This window comes from Mchenga conophoros, linkage group LG16 (genome assembly GCF_057382185.1).
Source record: "Mchenga conophoros isolate Kocher_MC1m ecotype Shallow Benthic linkage group LG16, M_conophoros_male_GT1.1, whole genome shotgun sequence".
Lineage (NCBI taxonomy): Eukaryota > Metazoa > Chordata > Actinopteri > Cichliformes > Cichlidae > Mchenga > Mchenga conophoros.
The window spans coordinates 29,080,476-29,099,455 of NC_140541.1; the positions used below are offsets into that span (position 1 = coordinate 29,080,476).

Genomic DNA, 18,980 nt, shown 5'->3' on the forward strand with positions numbered 1-18,980 from the left:
GCCATATATTACGCATGTGACACATCGCGGACATGCTCTCAGTTCATTGCATATTATTTGTATTGCACTTCGGTTTCTTGCAAACGGGAGCTTTCTGTATAATATTGGTGACGCTGAGCACGTTTCCAAGGCTACCGTCTGTCGGGCAGTCAGGAATGTTACAGTTGCACTGAAACGTCTCCTGTACTCGTCTGTGGTGTTCCCCGGTCACAGACCCACAAGATTTATCAAAGAGGGATGCCACAAAATTGCAGGTATCAGGATGACCAAAACTTAATGTATGATGTGGTGATACTTGGACTACTACTTAAATTGCACATTTATTTTCAGGGTTCCCAGGCGTGATTGGCTGTACAGATGGCACTCACATTCCAGTCATTGCTCCTTCAGTAAATGAAGGAGACTATGTGAACAGGAAGTCTTTCCACAGCATTAATGTACAGGTACATAGTTCCCTGTAGCATGTCAAACTAACAAATTATTTCATTATAGTAATGGATGCTAATTTGTGTTCTCTGCACTGTGAAGATCATATGTGATGCTGCCAACATTATCACAAATGTGGAAGCCAAGTGGCCAGGCTCTGTCCATGACTCACAAATATTCCGTGAATGTACACTGAGCACAAAATTTGGACATGGTGAGTTGAGAATACTTTAAAATATATAAAGACCAATTGCTTCAGGGACATTTGAACTGAAGTGTACCCTTCTGTCTTAGGAGAGTTCACTGGCTACTTGCTTGGTGATAGGGGGTATCCATGTTTACCCTATTTGCTTACCCCTTACCCTGACCCTGAACCGGGCCCACAGCAGCGATATAATCTGGCTAATTGCAGGACAAGAGCCAGAATTGAAATGACTATCGGAATGCTTAAGGCCCGGTTCCAGTGCCTGCAAAGACTCAGGGTCACCCCAGAAAGGGCATGTGACATTATTGTGGCATGTGTGATTCTTCACAACATTGCCACAATTAGAGGAGAACACTGTCCTTCTGAACCAAACATCAGCAGTGATCCAAACCATGAACATCCTGACCCTCCCACGGACATACAAGATGGAAGAGCAGTCAGAGACACCATATGTCACAATCATTTCTTTTGACCCATCACCTCAACATGTTGAAAGAAGAATAAACAGATTTTTTGTTCAACTGGCTTTATTGGTCGCCTGTATTTCCTGTACACAAAGTATTAAAAGATGTAAACCTCATAAAGTGTCTCTGTTGCTTCCTCCTCCTTAACAGCTGTCAATGTTTCTTCATTATTTTCCTGTAGTAAAGAAATAGACAACATTGCTGTTCTACTGTAAACTCATATAATCTGTGGAGTATTACTCACAACTGCATGTTGGTCTGGCTCAACAGGAGGCTGCACCAGATGCAGTACACCATCAACTGATAGAATATGAGGTTTATACAGGTCACTTATAACTTACAAGGGACCAAATGGCAATTAACAAACATACCAAGCACCTTACACTTCATTGTCATTATGCTCTCAAAGACAACCAAGGCTGAGGGAAGGCAAGATCAGTCGGAAAATAACTTCACTACAAAATAATCCATTATGGTAAAGAGTTTATCAAATGAATGAGCAGCACTGCAAAGGTGACTGTGAAGAAAGGATGTATGCACATCATGTATTATTTTGAATTTACCCCTTATGTAGGCACTTGTGTCTTGCGGGGTTATTGACTCAGAGGATGTCCCCGCAGAGATGCCTTCGGCCACAGGGCGCCCACTGTTTTGGCTGAGGGCCAACTGCTCAGCCTCTGTGAGTGGTGGTGGTGGAGGACCCCCACCTGTTTTTCGGGCCTCCGCTTTTTTTCTGTTGGCTATAACGGGCCACATTTGAGCATACAGAGTAAGCAAATATGTACTTGTAATGTGCTCAGATAATTTCAATAAGTGCTTACAGAAAGAAAATTAATGTAGCCTCTAACTGCAATTGATTTACATGGGACAAACAGACCAAGCACTACGGCTCATAATACAATTACACCTTACCTGTTTGGACTATATTTTTATATTTCATTTTTACTTGCTGCCAGGCACGTTTGGGGCCTGTTGGGTTGCACCTGCGCTCACATCACATCACAAAATAAAATGTATAAAATAACAAATAAAATAACATATGATAAAATAACGTGTTAAATGGGTGGAAATCCCTAGATCAATGTTTATATTAACACTCACGCATTGACTCTGTCGGCTATGTTTTGCCATGCATGCTTTTGCAGCTGTGGCTGTGTTACTTTTTTCCGCGGAATTTGCATGTTATCGGCATATGCTGCCATCAGAATTTCGGCCTCAAGCGCTGTAAAATACATTGACCGCGCCTTCTTTCCCTCCGTCTCCATGGTGACTCGCTTAATCTGTGCTCCGCTTATCAGGGCTTTATGTATCCTCGTCCGCGCGCTTCACTTGGGGTTAAAGCAACTCCGCGTTGACTGAACTAATTGTTATCAGCCTTTCTGAAACGGAATATTCCGAGTTGGACAGTTCGGGGTTACTCAACCGTGAGTGTCATTTTTCACTCTGAGTTTTCCAAACCGGCTTCCTGAAACAGGGCCCTGCAGCTGCTCAACACTTACGGAAAAAATTAAAAATATATATGTAGGACACAGTGATAAAACAATGAATATTAAAATAAATACATTTTGTCTTCCACTAATGCATTTAAGACAATTTGATTTTACTTATTTGGTGAAACACTTTGAGATTTTATTGTATTTTAGCATGTGCTACATAAATTAAGTTTATTATTAAATCCTACCTACTTGAAACAACAAAAATAACAGGACTTTACCATTCTTATATGTCCTAACTTAACTGTGTTACGTTGTGCTTAAGTTATTATTTTAAGTGATGCTTACTTAATATAGAAATAGTTAAATTCAATCAAATATTATTAGTTTCATTTACTCAAAAAGAAGAACATGTTATACGAACTTGACATATTTAAGTTAACAGAACTTTTTGAAGACTTTGAGTATACACTACTTAATCTGTTTAATTACTTTGAACATTCGGGTTTACAGTGTATGAGTTTGAATTCCCAGCTGTTGTGCTGTCATCATCAAAGCGTTTATTAATAGACGGTGCTGAATGAGAGCGGAGTGAGAATACACAGCACAGTGTAGCTGCTCACTCTGCATTTTGAACACTCGTCAGGTATAATCTGAACATTTGAAATTGTGAGTATTGCTCTCTGATTATGGATAATGTTTCTGTTGTGAGAATGTTCACTCTCTCTGGATTTAATGAGACAAGGAATATCAGACTTACCATCTTCTCACTCACATTAATGTATTACTGTATGATCATATTAATCAATGTGTCTCTGATTGTGCTCATTGTCTTGGATGAAAACCTCCATGAACCTATGTACATTTTACTGAGCAGTTTTTGCATTAATGCAATTTATGGGACCACAGGTTTCTACCCAAAATTCCTGTTAGATCTGCTGTCGTCTTCTCACAGAATCTCCTATGAAGGGTGCCTTTTACAAGCTTTTATCATGTACTCATTTGCTTGCTGTGATTTGTCCATTTTAGCTGTCATGGCCTTTGACAGGTATCTGGCTATATGTCGCCCTCTGCACTACCACTCTTTCATGACTAAGAGGAGGCTCTCTCAGCTGGTGTGTTTCTCCTGGCTGACTCCTTTATGCATTATTTCCATCGGTATTCTGCTAACATCAAGACTGACCTTATGCAGATCAAAAATTGAGAAGGTCTTCTGTGTGAACTGGGTAATTGTTAAACTTGCTTGCTCTGACACAGACACCCTTTTAAATAGTGTTGTTTCATATGCAACAATTATCATGTATATTTTGCATGGGTTTTTCATAATGTGGACGTACATGCATCTTATTAAAACATCTGTAAGGTCCAAAGAAGACAGGGCGAAGTTTATGCAGACCTGTGTGCCCCATCTGACTTCTTTAATCACATTTTTGATTGTAATACTTTTTGATTTGATGTATATGCGATTTGGCTCTGCAGATTTACCCCAAAGCCTCCAAAACTTCATCGCTATTGAATTTCTCGTCATCCCTCCAGTTATGAATCCCCTCATTTATGGATTTAAACTTACCAAAATACGAAATAAAATTCTGAGTTTTGTTTACCGTAAACAAAAATAACCACTTTAATAAAGTTTAATCACTCAATGTTTTTCTCATTATTTCTTTGTTCATAGACAGTGACAAAACAGGGTGCAAATTCATGTTTCAGTATTTTGTCAGGGATACATCCCTGAGCCCCATCATTTATCCAGGAAAATAATGGGGATTTGTTTCAGCTCATTGTTCATTTTTATTGAAATTATTTGTTGTTATATGAAGTACAAGATGTTTTTCTGCTGCTGTATGCAAATCAAATTGAAAATAGACACACAAATACACATGTGGAATGTAAGAGAATTAAAAACATTTGTCTTAAACTGAAGCTTTTTTGTGTCATAGCATAAATAGAACGGAAAAGGGTTTGAGGAACTATTTTACTATTTTATTTTAAAATGTTCTTGGAAAAACATTTTTTCCATCAATAGGATTTTTGTCAGGCATGTGTCAGGTCAGAGATCAGGTTTCCTTATTAGAAGCATACAATCATACAATTGAATCAGTAAGACTAAGGAAAATTTCAGGCTTTTATCTTTAATAGTTTTTGAGATATTCATATTAATTCAAACTTTGCTTTAGATTTCCATGTGTGAAAAAAGACCTTGTATAAGTCAAACTTTGGAACGTACAATTTTCAGGCACAGAGTTGGGTGAGCAGAAAATCTTCTAAAAGTCTGATAGTTTAAGATGCCCCAACATTTCTGCCATATCCTGTACAATATATATTTTATTTTACCATCTATTTCCATACAGAGGACTTATGTTCAAACTACCAGTTATTCAAAGCCAAAATAAAGCACAAAAACTGTTGTGATGTGAGTATAATTTTGGCATCTGCATCTAGTTACTCAGTTGCTGTTAACATTCAGCAGATCAAAGTGTACAGCTGACATTATTTCCAATGTGGCATTAAAAAAATCAAATAAATGCACTTTGGGTTACTGAGTTTCACGTACAGAAAACAAAAGCAGTAGAAGCCAAGACCATATTTCGTCTGTACACTGAACATGGTCATATAATAGATCTTAGGTCTCTTGAATCAGGTATCTAATTTATTGGACCAATAAGCTGCCCAGGAGAGCCCCAGCTGCAGCCCAGCCACACTGATATTAAAAAGCTAGTTTAGATAAATATAGAATACCTGACATCTATATATAACAGTTCACAAAATAGATATAGATAATAGAACCAAAGATAGAACAATATTTTCTATGAATTTGGAATCCACACAGTGGGTGGCTGCTGCTTTAAAAGCTGCCTCCCTTTTTTCAGATAGGGTGCTGTTGCAGAAGGATATAGACGTATAGCACAAAATCCTATAACCAAGTAGCCAGTATAGTATACAGGAACATCTGCACTGAGTATGGCCTGAAGGTCCAAAAGTTAAACATGAATCCAGCAGGCAGAACAGTGTGTGGTAGGGGTGGGAGAGGTCACGTATGTGTTTGTTTGCTTTGGTCAGGCATCATCCCAGATGTGGGGAAGTGGAGTCCCATAAGTATTCTCTGCTGTCCCCACCACTATATTCAGGGATTGCCAGTCTAAAGCAAAGCAGGCTCTTGACCAATCAGAGATGCAAAGAGAGTAGTAGAGATGGGAAAGGGAAGGTGACCTTTTCTTAATTGGGGCAAAAGGCTCTCTTTTACAAGAGCTCCACTGTGCAGTGAACAGGACAGGTCTATCTGTATGCCCAGGAGTTTCGTGCTGCTGGCCATCTTCACTGTGGTGTTGTTGAAAAGAAGTGATATGTGACTGTGCTGGCTCATGCTGATCTCCTTTTTTTATTCAGTATTTAGTGTTAAGGTGTTATTACAGTTCTGCAGTTGGTTCACCTGCTAACTTATTCATTGATGTCCTGGATGAGACTCACAATAAATTATTATTCTATTCTATTCTATTTTATTCTATCAGCATTCTTCACAATTTTGTTAGTGGGCCTCGCCTCAGACCCACTAACAAAAATGCCAGACTGGTACTTGTGTTTTTACCTTTTTAATATTACACATTAAAAAAAAAAAAAAGGTAAAAACACTCTGTGTGTATGACTGAGTGAATGAGATGAGTACAAAGTGTTTTGAGTGCTCAAATTGAGTAGAAAGCCACTATGTAAGTACCAGTCCATTTAAAAGTACCAGTCTGGGTCACCTGTATGGAGAAAAAAAAAAAAAAAAACAGAAGAGAAAGCAAACAACAAAGAGCAACATAATAAAAAAATAAATAAAAAAATAAATATTAATATTACACACTAGGGCAGCACGGTGGCACGGTGGTTAGCACTGTTGCCGCACAGCAAGAAGGTCCTGAGTTCAATTCCACCATTTCTGTGTGGAGTTTGCATGTTCTCCCCGTGTTTGCGTGGGTTTCCTCCGGGTACTCTGGCTTCCTCCCACCGTCCAAAGACATGCAACTTGTGGGGATAGGTTAATTGGATAATCCAAATTGTCACTAGGTGTGAATGTGCGAATGAATGTGAGTGCGAATGGTTGTCTGTCCCTGTGTGTTGGCCCTGCGACAGACTGGCGACCTGTCCAGGGTGTACCCTGCCTCTCGCCCTATGACACCTGGGATAGGCTCCAGCGCCCCCCGCGACCCTGAAAAGGATAAGCGGAAGCGAATGGATGGATGGATATTACACACTCTGATGGATCCATTGGGGGCAACTCGGGAGGAATCTGGGGGAATCAGGGAACAATCCATCGATCTTCCAATTGATAAACAATCCAGTTTAACAACAGAGCCCGAGAGCGCCTGAGCAACAGTATCTGCTAACCTCTGCTAACTAGTGTTGCTGAACTAGTATTTAGTCTAGTATTGAGCACTAAATGGCCTGAGGGGAGAAGGAAGCCAAGAGTGTACAACCTGGTCTTAGGGTATTTGCTGGTGTGGTAGCCTCAGCCTCTATGGATCTTGTACCTAGGGCTTGTTCCTGTGCTGCTATGATTAGTACCTTTGTGCTGTCTTTCAGTCTCGCTTTATAGGATTTCTTGATACCAGTCACCTCTTCTATCTTCCAGTGGTACATACCATTCAGGGACCTTTGCTTCCATGATGATTCCTCTTCTTTTATCTCGGGTTTCTGCTGCCTGAAGTATTCACTAAGCACTCTATAGGTCGTGATCATTTTCCTGATGTACTCCTGGATCTTTGTTGTTTCATCCTGGATAGTGGTCCTGTAATTCTCTAATTCCTTTCACTTAGTTTAGTCTCAGGGTTGGGGTGGACTTGTGGTGAAACCATTCATGCCTTGTTAGGAGCTTCGATGTTTTGGGGTCCGTGGCTTCTTTCTCCTCCTTTGTCTCACTGATTATCCCAACAGGGTATTTGATGAGATGTTGATTGCCTAAATCTTGCATTCTTCCCATTCAGCTGTCTCCTCAGGACTTGCCTTACTTTCTGCAGATATTTGGTGTTTGCTGCCTCCCAGGGACTTGTTACTTTCCAGCTCTTTATTCTTGAGACTATGCCTTGGATATCTGCCACTGTGATGGTTACTGGAGCCTGTTCAGGGAAGCTGGTGTGGTCTTCACTCCGATCTCTCTAGTATACCTCTTCAAACGGCAAGCCAAGGTTGTGAGTCTTTGCTTGGCAGTTACCAAGTAGGAATGGGTACTGGTATCCAGTGCCATGATGGCACAGGTTGTGACATAAACGGTAGTAACCAGACCGAAAAGTAGAACACATTTCGGTGCTTTATTTCAGTGCTTTTTTTTCCCTGAGATGTCATACACTTCAGATTCTAGCCAATCATTTTACCTTTCCAAGGATAGTAGGCGGGCCCAGGTACGTACGTTCTTTTAGAGCAGAGCTACAGATTAAAAATGCCCAAGGCGAAGCAGTCAAAAGTCTGGCTGTACTTCACAGCAAAATATGCAAACTCAGCAGCCTGCAACAAGTACTTTAAGGTGATACTGTGCAAAGGAGGTAACTCCTTGAATCTGACGACGAACCTGGCGACTTATAGTGTTTTGTTAAAAGCTGAGAAATGAACCGTATTTGATAGCTTGCTGCGAGACCTCACACCGAGCACATCTACTGCGGGTATGGTGCCTCGGACGCGGGGTTAGCAACATCCCCCAAGAACCCGCGGAGGAGAGTCCAGGCCCCTAGCCCTGCCGGTGTAGCAGAAATGATGACGGATGATGATGGCAGCAGCAGCCGTTCTCCTCTGGGTCAGTAGCTTAATGTAGTTCGTGTTTAATTTACGTTGTGTAGGCTAACCACGTTATTAAATCAATGCATGTAAGGTGAACTAGCAAACACTGTCGTAGTTACATGCGGCTGTCTTCTTGTTTGATGGCAGGTACTCCCTTCACCCTGGCCAAAAAGGCTAAAATGACCAAAGAAAAAGTGGGAAACAGCAACAACAACATGAGAGGTTTTTGGACAAAGTTTGTGTTTATTCCATTGTTTAAGCACTGCCTCCAGCCAAGAACGATACCATATATGCCCTATAGCTGCAGAAAGGGCTAACATTGTTATCTTTTTACAAAAAACAGCTAAACATGAGAGGTTTTTGGACAAAGTTTGTGTTTTCCATTCTTTAAGCACCGGTTCGAGCACCGGTTCGAGCACCGTTTAAGCACCGGCACCATTTCAAAAGTACCGGTTTGGCACTGGTTTCGGGTAAAACCTAATACCCATCCCTATTTCCAAGGCCTCAAGTATGATTTTATTTCTTCGTCACACCTTTTTGCAGCTCCGATGTTTGGCTCACTTCCCTCCATCTTGTCTTGGCTTCTAGTCTCCTTCTACAAGGAGGGTACTGCTCCTTGTAGCTGTTCATCTTGTAGCCAAGCACCTCACTGATCACTGCTGCCATAGTGTAGATCAGCTGGTTGGTTTCGATGATAGTCACAGTAGGGATTTTCCATAACCTTCAGATGGTTCTTCATATGGGCTTTGTAATCAGCCATAGAGGGTCCAGGTTTCCAGCTTAGCAATGATCATATCTGTCAAGTCAGGTGTTCTTACAATAAACACCTCACACACATCAGTTGGCCTTGGCACTTGATACCCAATCTCGGAGGGTCGAGATGATATCACCCCCCTGACCTGACGACCTTGTTCCCCCCTGGTGTAGCATTCGTGTTGTACCTTGTCGATCTTTAGTTGTGATAGCAGTTTTTTCTTCCAGATGTTGAAACACTGAGCAACCAGTTGTTTCGCCATTAGTCCAGATGTTATGTGTAGTGGAAGTGCAAAATAAGTTGCAGGTGCGGATAATCACCACATCATAGGAGGGAAAGTAGCACAAAACACAAGACAGGGCCTAAGTAAAATAGGAAGTTAGCAATAATAACTAAACTGAGAAACACAAAGTAAAAGTATAAACTATAAATAATAAACTGATCTAAATAGTAACTGGAACAATTAACTCAATACTTAAAATACTAATACAAGAAAAAATACAAGATGAAAATGTAAACAAACAAACTAGGCATTAAACAAAGAATATTTAATAATAACAGAACAAAATTCTATACACTGAACCCAGGACCAGAACACCTTAACCACTGTACACTGCAAAAATCAAATTTATAAAACACTACAGGCCAGACATCTAGAGTTAACATAATCTAATTTTTACAGCAATTTTTACATAATTCATAGTTAGAAAAAATATTACTTAACAAGTTAACAATTCACAAATTCTTAAAGTTTTCTAATATCAAAAACACTCATCTGTGAAGGTTCTTCAGTTCTAGGCTAGACCTGAAGAAGCTCTCGGATGAGAGGTGCAACGTCTTCAAGCAACTTAAAGAAGTCCAGAAGCTTTTCTTTCCAAGCTCCTTAGACAATCAAAAATACTCAATTACTGAAACTGAATGCAATTTTTTTTATACGTACGGAAACGAGTTATTAGAGGACCGGCAATATGAGTTTGAATTCCCAGCTGTTGTGCTGTCATCATCAAAGCGTTTATTAATAGACGGTGCTGAATGAGAGCGGAGTGAGAATACACAGCACAGTGTAGCTGCTCACTCTGCATTTTGAACACTCGTCAGGTATAATCTGAACATTTGAAATTGTGAGTATTGCTCTCTGATTATGGATAATGTTTCTGTTGTGAGAATGTTCACTCTCTCTGGATTTAATGAGACAATGAATATCAGACTTACCATCTTCTCACTCACATTAATGTATTACTGTATGATCATATTAATCAATGTGTCTCTGATTGTGCTCATTGTCTTGGATGAAAACCTCCATGAACCTATGTACATTTTACTGAGCAGTTTTTGCATTAATGCAATTTATGGGACCACAGGTTTCTACCCAAAATTCCTGTTAGATCTGCTGTCGTCTTCTCAAGAAATCTCCTATGAAGGGTGCCTTTTACAAGCTTTTATCATGTACTCATTTGCTTGCTGTGATTTGTCCATTTTAGCTGTCATGGCCTTTGACAGGTATCTGGCTATATGTCGCCCTCTGCACTACCACTCTTTCATGACTAAGAGGAGGCTCTCTCAGCTGGTGTGTTTCTCCTGGCTGACTCCTTTATGCATTTTTTCCATCAGTATTCTGCTAACATCAAGACTGACCTTATGCAGATCAAAAATTGAGAAGGTCTTCTGTGTGAACTGGGTAATTGTTAAACTTGCTTGCTCTGACACAGACACCCTTTTAAATAGTGTTGTTTCATATGCAACAATTATCATGTATATTTCGCATGGGTTTTTCATAATGTGGACGTACATGCATCTTATTAAAACATCTGTAACGTCCAAAGAAGACAGGGCGAAGTTTATGCAGACCTGTGTGCCCCATCTGACTTCTTTAATCACATTTTTGATTGTAATACTTTTTGATTTGATGTATATGCGATTTGGCTCTGCAGATTTACCCCAAAGCCTCCAAAACTTCATCGCTATTGAATTTCTCGTCATCCCTCCAGTTATGAATCCCCTCATTTATGGATTTAAACTTACCAAAATACGAAATAAAATTCTGAGTTTTGTTTACCGTAAACAAAATTAACCACTTTAATAAAGTTTAATCACTCAATGTTTTTCTCATTATTTCTTTGTTCATAGACAGTGACAAAACAGGGTGCAAATTCATGTTTCAGTATTTTGTCAGGAATACATCCCTGAGCCCCATCATTTATCCAGGAAAATAATGGGGATTTGTTTCAGCTCATTGTTCATTTTTATTGAAATTATTTGTTGTTATATGAAGTACAAGATGTTTTTCTGCTGCTGTATGCAAATCAAATTGAAAATAGACACACAAATACACATGTGGAATGTAAGAGAATTAAAAACATTTGTCTTAAACTGAAGCTTTTTTGTGTCATAGCATAAATAGAACGGAAAAGGGTTTGAGGAACTATTTTACTATTTTATTTTAAAATGTTCTTGGAAAAACATTTTTTCCATCAATAGGATTTTTGTCAGGCATGTGTCAGGTCAGAGATCAGGTTTCCTTATTAGAAGCATACAATCATACAATTGAATCAGTAAGACTAAGGAAAATTTCAGGCTTTTATCTTTAATAGTTTTTGAGATATTCATATTAATTCAAACTTTGCTTTAGATTTCCATGTGTGAAAAAAGACCTTGTATAAGTCAAACTTTGGAACGTACAATTTTCAGGCACAGAGTTGGGTGAGCAGAAAATCTTCTAAAAGTCTGATAGTTTAAGATGCCCCAACATTTCTGCCATATCCTGTACAATATATATTTTATTTTACCATCTATTTCCATACAGAGGACTTATGTTCAAACTACCAGTTATTCAAAGCCAAAATAAAGCACAAAAACTGTTGTGATGTGAGTATAATTTTGGCATCTGCATCTAGTTACTCAGTTGCTGTTAACATTCAGCAGATCAAAGTGTACAGCTGACATTATTTCCAATGTGGCATTAAAAAAATCAAATAAATGCACTTTGGGTTACTGAGTTTCACGTACAGAACACAAAAGCAGTAGAAGCCAAGACCATATTTCGTCTGTACACTGAACATGGTCATATAATAGATCTTAGGTCTCTTGAATCAGGTATCTAATTTATTGGACCAATAAGCTGCCCAGGAGAGCCCCAGCTGCAGCCCAGCCAGCTGACCTGGCATTCATCCCTGTGCCCACCCTGGATGAGGCCACAAAGGCTCCAGCTGCTGCTCCGAAGGCTGCACCTCCGGCTCTGAGCCATGATGAAGTCAAGCCTGCTTCATGTCTGCTTGCTGGGTTCGCAGACTCTTTCTGTTGGGGAAAAAAGGGACTGTACTAGGCAATCTTTCAGTTATTTAATACACTGTGGGTTGTATTCCAGTACAGTGTGTTAGCATACTTGATTTTTGCAAGAATAAGTAAAGGACGTAGTAGCATTGGAGTAAACACACTTAAATGGATTTGGGCAGTAGTTTGGGAAAATGGGAAAACAGCTAATCTAAAAAATCCTGATGACAATGCATCTGCAAAACATTTTGGATGCGTATAATATTCCTGAAACTTAAAATAACTTTTTCAGGTAAGTGATGTGAATTTAGTGAAATAAATTGTATTTGTGGAGTCAAATACCTCAACCCAGCGTGAAATATTTACATAATTACTTCTGGTTGATTGCCATTAAATTAGGGAGGCCCAATGAATTAATCCTTATCATAATTTGAATCAATTGTCATACATGTTCCACTCTGATGCTTCAAATGAAGCACAAATAAATAAATCAAACTGATGTGTTATGGATATAAATGAGGCTGAGATGCATGAAAAACTTTAGGAATGTATTTTAGGAAAGCTGTAAAGACCTTTGTGTTCACATAAAAGAAACTTAGTCTTATCTAGAGCGTTTTGTGCGTTCATCATGGTCGGACTGTCAACTCCATTTTTACTCACCTTGTACTGGACATTGGCACCACTGTCCGGCACAGCCAGGCTCTTCTGCTCTGCTTCTGGAACTTAATGAGTGACATTTTGACTTTGTTCTTACAGAGTATACTCATTATTGTGTAACCACACTCAGGATCACTTTCTCATACTCACAGTGGTTGATGACATGTCGATGATGACTTGAAGGTATTGTGAATGCCCAGTTTGGTCTTCTGCTAAGCTCCTCCAGCAACTTTAGGTCTGCCACAGTTTTTCCATGATCACCTTTATTAAAGTGCACGGTGTTCATCTTATTTGTCCCGTTAGTTTCCGTCTCTTTGTAGTGCCTCTGCATCCTACTGATCGCCACTTTCAACATTTTCTTTGCATCTTCATTTTCTTTTTTCAGCTGTTCCGTCATCTCTTTGAGCTTCATCACTTCTTGCCTGTGATCCATCAGCATTTGCTCCGTGTCTTTTTCTTTCTTTACACACAATTTCTTTAAGCCTGCAATTTCTTGCTCTTGTGCCTTCATCTTTTCCTCAAGCTTTTCTTTGTCCCCTTCACTCCTTTGCTTTGTAGACTTTATGAAATGTCTTTTCACTGCACACAGCTCTTTTATCACCCTGTCTTTTTCCATAATGTCCTTCTTGAGTTGAGTGTTTTCAGTGTTTAGAATGCTTATCTTTTCTTCATAATCTTTCTTTAACTGCGTTTAATAACAAACAGAGGTCTTTTTTGCCTGCTCCCATATTAATCAGTTTCTTTCAAGAGGAGGGCAGCTGATGGTAAATGGCCTGTATTTATATAGCGCTTTACTAGTCCCTAAGGACCCCAAAGCGCTTTACATATCCAGTCATCCACCCAGTCACACACTGGTGATGGCAGCTACATTGTAGCCACCCTGGGGCGCACTGACAGAGGCGAGGCTGCCGGACACTGGCGCCACCGGGCCCTCTGACCACCACCAGTAGGCAACGGGTGAAGTGTCTTGCCCAAGGACACAACGACCGAGACTGTCCGAGCCGGGGCTCGAACCGGCAACCTTCCGATTACAAGGCGAACTCCCAACTCTTGAGCCACGATCGCCCCATCTTTCTTTAACCACTCCTTCTCATCTTCTGTTGTCACCTTCAAAGCCCGAACCTGTCCATCTTCCTCTTTAGCTATCTTGATCATATCTTCTACTGTCCTTTCCCTCTCCTCAACTGTCTTTTTCAGGACATTATTCTCTGCTTTAACCTTCTTCAGTTGCCTCACAGTCTTTTTGGAGCTCTTTTCCAGCTTTTTGTTGCTTTCCTGGAGATTCATGAAACTCTGTACCAAGTATCTGGCATCGTTCTCCACCACCGTCTCCTCAATCTTCTCCAGTAGTGCTCTAACCTGGATGTCTCCGACCCTGTTTAAGTTATCAAAAACATGATATCTGTTTCCACATTTGTCCACAAGCTGCTGCAGAGCTGGCCATCTTTCAATGTGCTCTTCAATGGGAGTGACTCCCAGTTTGTCTCCCCAGGTGAACAACACAATACTTCGCATCCACACCCAGAGACCGAACAAGCTTAAGTGTTCCTCTGCTCTAATTCTGTCGGTTTCAGTGAAGGTCTCATCGGCACGTACAACCACCAGGACAGCATGAGGAGTAGGAGCCCACGGGGATGCACTGCTAGTAATTCGATCCTGTACTTCCCATGGAGTGTCCTCGGAACAGTATCGTCCATGCCATCCTGGAGTGTCCACAACAGTTATTTGCAGTTTGCCAGCACCACCCTCCCTCTCAGTGACCTGTGATGTTGACTGTCCCACAGCAAAGACTTCACCACCAAGAAGATTGTTTCCAGCTGAGCTTTTCCCAGCCTGCTTCGGTCCCACTACCAGAATTCGAAGCGCTGAAATTGGGGGAAACTCTCCTGTATTGCAGAAATGCAAGATTTAGGTAATGATGTTAGCTTTGCAAATGTATATTTCCATCTTGCAGTTGTTTCAGGTAAATGAGAATGATGAATTTTAGATGTTTCCACAATGCTGGTTTGAATGAGAAGTTTCCTTCATTAGAGATTTTACTACTGTTAGTACTTGGAAGAACCATAATAGCTGATTTTCAGCAGCTTCAGGTATTCAAAGAGAACCTTTGAATACCTGACTTATTTTGATATCATGACACTGTTAGCATAAAGTTGTGTATGAACACATCCAGCAGTAAAGAGCAATTTTGTCATTGAAATGATCTAATTCAGGGGCGGAGCGTGGGGGTGGCTTACTGGGCTTAAGCCCGGGTTGTTTTGTCAGAAGCCCGGGGTATTTTGGAGTGCAATTTTTTCATAGTTAGATGCCTGGCTGACAACTGTATAAAACAAAAAGTACACACAATATTCGAAGCACATAGTGCACACTGTGGGAATTTACGACTGTGCGTGAATCCCCCCCTGATATTGGTATGATCCAAGCTCAGGCACTAAGCGACTGAGCGAGGGGGCGGGGCAGCTGCTGCCCGTCAGTGCGCTGTTGGAGAGACGGAGCCAGCCATACTAAGGAGAGCTTAAGTTTGACCAGGTACCAAACCAAATCATTCGTACCGTACAAATAATGTAAATATGACGGTGCATCACGAAAGATTGATATCAAACTGATCACTTGACCCATATTACGTTACTTGCTCTTCAAGTGAATCAACAAATGGCGAAATGAAAAGCCGAACAAATGCTATTTTTTTAGAGATTCTTAGCTTACGTGTGTTTATTTCATATTTTCAGTTCTTACCCTCCCCGACTAAATCGGTTTCAGTTATGTACTGAAATATAAGAATGGACATTAGAGGGTTCTTTCAAAGAAAAACTCAGGTAAATGTTATTTTATATATTATGCTTTGTATGTTGTTCAGTATATTTGTATGCAAAACAAGAGGAATTTCAGTACACAGCAGGATATTCACATTTGTAACCAGATATTTACACTTTAGGGAGAAAACATAAAACATTTTTACTGCACAACATCAATTTAGAGTAAACTTTTGTTTTAGATAAATATTGAAATATCTTTTGAATTAGTTAAATGTCACAATAAAGAGAGACAGAGCTTTCTGTTTTTTATCACTTTCATCAAATTTAGGAGTACATGTACACTAAGTTTATTGTTAATTAATAAGAAAACTCCAGACGATTCCATTCTGAGCTGAAGAAGCTTCTGATAGGTTAGTAGAGTCCATGTGAGTAAACAGGTGGCACAGCTGTGGATGCATATAAGGCAAAACACAGAGCCTGTTTCTGTGACATGGGAAAATCAAGAGATGTCAACCAAAACACCAGGAAAAGAACTATGGAGCTCCATAAGTGTGGCTCAATTTTGAATACAATTTGGTGCCATTTGCAATTAAGAAATACAGACGATTTCTCTCTTTACTCTTAAAGTTAACAAATATGTTTTTTATATTTATCAATCTAAAAAAAATAAACATTTAGTCTGATTTGATGTTACAATTAAAAAGTGTTTGTGTTTTTATCTGAAGAGTTTGTAAATATCTGTATATTTGATGATTGTCAGCACAAAGAGAGAGAGAGGAACAGAGAGGGAGATGGAGAATGAGGACAGAACAGAGATGAACAAGAGCAGGTGAGACACACATGTTAGTCAAATGGTTGTTTACCAAAAGTATCACCGTATCATAGGTACTCATGTATCTCATACCTAGTGTTTCTTTTTAGGTTTGTTATTTTTCAAATTCTATATTTATTAAGTTATGCAGGCTTGTTTGCACAACAAGGCTAAATAATTATATAAACCTTTCTCAATCTAAATATTGTACTTTGGTAAAATTAAAAAATAAATGTAGTGCAGGTCTATGATGATTTTTAGTGCTACTATCATCTAGTTCTGATTCTGGTTCTGTCTTGGTTAAGTCCCAAGTAGTCCTGATTTTGAACTGTTGTAGTCCTGTTTTAATTCTGGATCAGTTCTTGGTCTGGTTGAATTGGGGTTTAGTCCTCGTGTCTTGATACAGCCCTGATTTTGTTCTGCCTTGCTGCTTAATTAAAAAACTAGTTTAAGGTGTTCTGCACATGTGATATATATTTTTCCCTATATGAAGTCATTCTTTTTTGAACAAAACTCAAAACAGAGCCAATTAATCTTTCAGTCATTTCTACCCCCCCCCCCCCAGGGAAAAAAAAATCCCACATGCATACTATCCTTTTGGGCTAAGCCCCGGGTGTTTCAAATGTCTGGCTCCGCCTCTGATCTAATTTAGTGTCATACATTTAAATAAACATTTTGGCATTTTATGTATTTAAATGATTCTTGGTATTTAAAGCAGTATTTGCATTGTTCTTATTAAAAACAAACAAAAAGACAACCACAGAATCAAAGCATATTAATGGAAAGTTGACCAGAAGGGAAAAGCGTGGTAAGAAAAGTGCACAAGCAACACTGAATGCAGTCTTGAGAGGAGTCTCAACACGCAAAAAAGAGCATTATTGCCGTGAATCATGAATCAGGATTAAAACATCCAAACTGAGAGAAAACAGGAGCAGGAAGAAAGACACAGCTAGAGGGAGAAATGGGGGAAAGAAAACTGAACATAATATAAATGACACAAAAGACTAACAAAATAAAACAGTAAGTACAACCACAATGAAACACCTGGAACCAGAGACAACAGCAAAAATGTTTTACTTGGGCTAAGGAGAAATGAGTCCAGGTAATTTATCATATTACAAACATTAATGTTTGTAGTATTATAAAAATGATTGTACCCGATCTAATTTTCTGAGCTACATAAGTAATAACATCACAGTTTGTGGTGGATGGATGATTAGTCTGTTGAATGCAAATGTTGATATGTGTAAATAAATATCACTGAATCTCTGAGTGCTAATGATTGTATTTTTTTCCCCTTTCCACTAATGCCGTTATGCCTCACAATTGGTGAAGATGGCAGTTATGGGCCTGGGAGGGGGGTATAATTTAAATCATTTTGATTTATTTTTCTTTTTTTTCTACTTTTTTTTTTATTTTCACATTTTGTTTTGGTTCAATTATTATTATGTCTTGAAAAAACAAATATGATAGGTGCATGAAGTGACGCTTACCCAGTAGAAATGTGAGGGTTCTTTTAACCATATGCACATTCATTCGCCTTAAAGTCGCCCTCTCCTCCACCTTTTTCCTTTGGCTCTCTGTTATCCTGAACAGTTTGTCATTTCTAGTCACATAACCAACTCCTCCTGCTTTTATATTTTCTTCAACCACTGCATCAATCTTCTCCAAAAGTTCTTTAACCTGAGTGGGATCATCTTCTCCCCAAGTGCTTGTATCTAAAAGGTGGTATCTATACATGCATTTGTCCAAAAGGCTTTTCAGAAACTTGTATTTTGCAATGTAACTCTCCACAGACATCCCTCTCAGCTGCTCATATCTCGTGAATATTACTATCGTGTTCCTCCACAGGGTGTCATTTAACTGCTCCAGAGGTCCCTCTACTGTCCATTCCCGACCTCTGTGCGAGCTGATCGGTATAACCATGAGGAAAGCATGAGGTCCCGGTGGGCACATGGCCACGCAGGCTGCTGTGTTCATATTTACCAGGCTGGGGTCTTGGACAGAATAGTGAATCCATCTTTCAGGGGTACTGACCACAACCACTTTAAGTCCTTCATCAAGAATAGTTTGTCTCTTAACACACATCTTCACATCTCTGCTGGTGTCAAACATCTGTCTGCTGAGGATAGTGTTTCCTGTCAAACTCTTCTCCAGCCAGTCGTGTCCCAAGAGCACAATCCTGAGCTCCTGGAGAATGTGTTTGTTCTCTGCCAGCAGAGAGGACAACATGTCACTGAATTACCACAACTCTGGCATGCAAGCAGCTGATGTGAGACAAAGCCCTCCCACTGGTTTCACAACTTTCCTCTGAACTATGCAAAATGCTGAAATTCTCTTAACTGCAATGAATTATGTACAGAATAAGAAAATAGAACAAATTGGATTTAATATACTAAAATCAATCAGCCTTGCAAATGTTGTATGGATACATTTAAGACATATAAAAGTAT

General features: G+C 39.6%; 3 protein-coding genes and 1 long non-coding RNA gene across 4 annotated transcripts; 3 read left to right on the forward strand and 1 right to left on the reverse strand.

The window, feature by feature from the left end:
• The first annotated feature begins 3,211 nt into the window (after positions 1-3,211).
• On the forward strand, positions 3,212-4,147 carry LOC146557033 (olfactory receptor 6N1-like). The gene has a single exon (XM_085249192.1). It carries the CDS (start codon positions 3,218-3,220, stop codon positions 4,145-4,147), a length of 930 nt encoding a protein of 309 aa, XP_085105318.1. The 5' UTR covers positions 3,212-3,217.
• Positions 4,148-10,168: 6,021 nt separating this feature from the next.
• Positions 10,169-11,104, forward strand: LOC146557034 (olfactory receptor 6N1-like). Its single transcript, XM_085250542.1, has one exon. It carries the CDS (start codon positions 10,175-10,177, stop codon positions 11,102-11,104), a length of 930 nt encoding a protein of 309 aa, XP_085106668.1. The 5' UTR covers positions 10,169-10,174.
• A 1,031-nt stretch (positions 11,105-12,135) lies between these two features.
• LOC146557035 (GTPase IMAP family member 8-like) lies at positions 12,136-18,759 on the reverse strand. Its single transcript, XM_085250543.1, has 6 exons — positions 18,021-18,759; positions 14,020-14,846; positions 13,886-13,893; positions 13,111-13,616; positions 12,964-13,025; positions 12,136-12,327 (listed from the first exon to the last, which is right to left on the reverse strand). Exons 1-6 carry the CDS (start codon positions 18,757-18,759, stop codon positions 12,136-12,138), a joined length of 2,334 nt encoding a protein of 777 aa, XP_085106669.1.
• LOC146557036 (uncharacterized) lies at positions 15,183-17,077 on the forward strand. The gene is made up of 3 exons (XR_014888884.1): positions 15,183-15,489; positions 15,690-15,776; positions 16,477-17,077. It is a non-coding gene; the product is annotated as an uncharacterized LOC146557036 (long non-coding RNA).
• Positions 18,760-18,980: the final 221 nt, after the last annotated feature.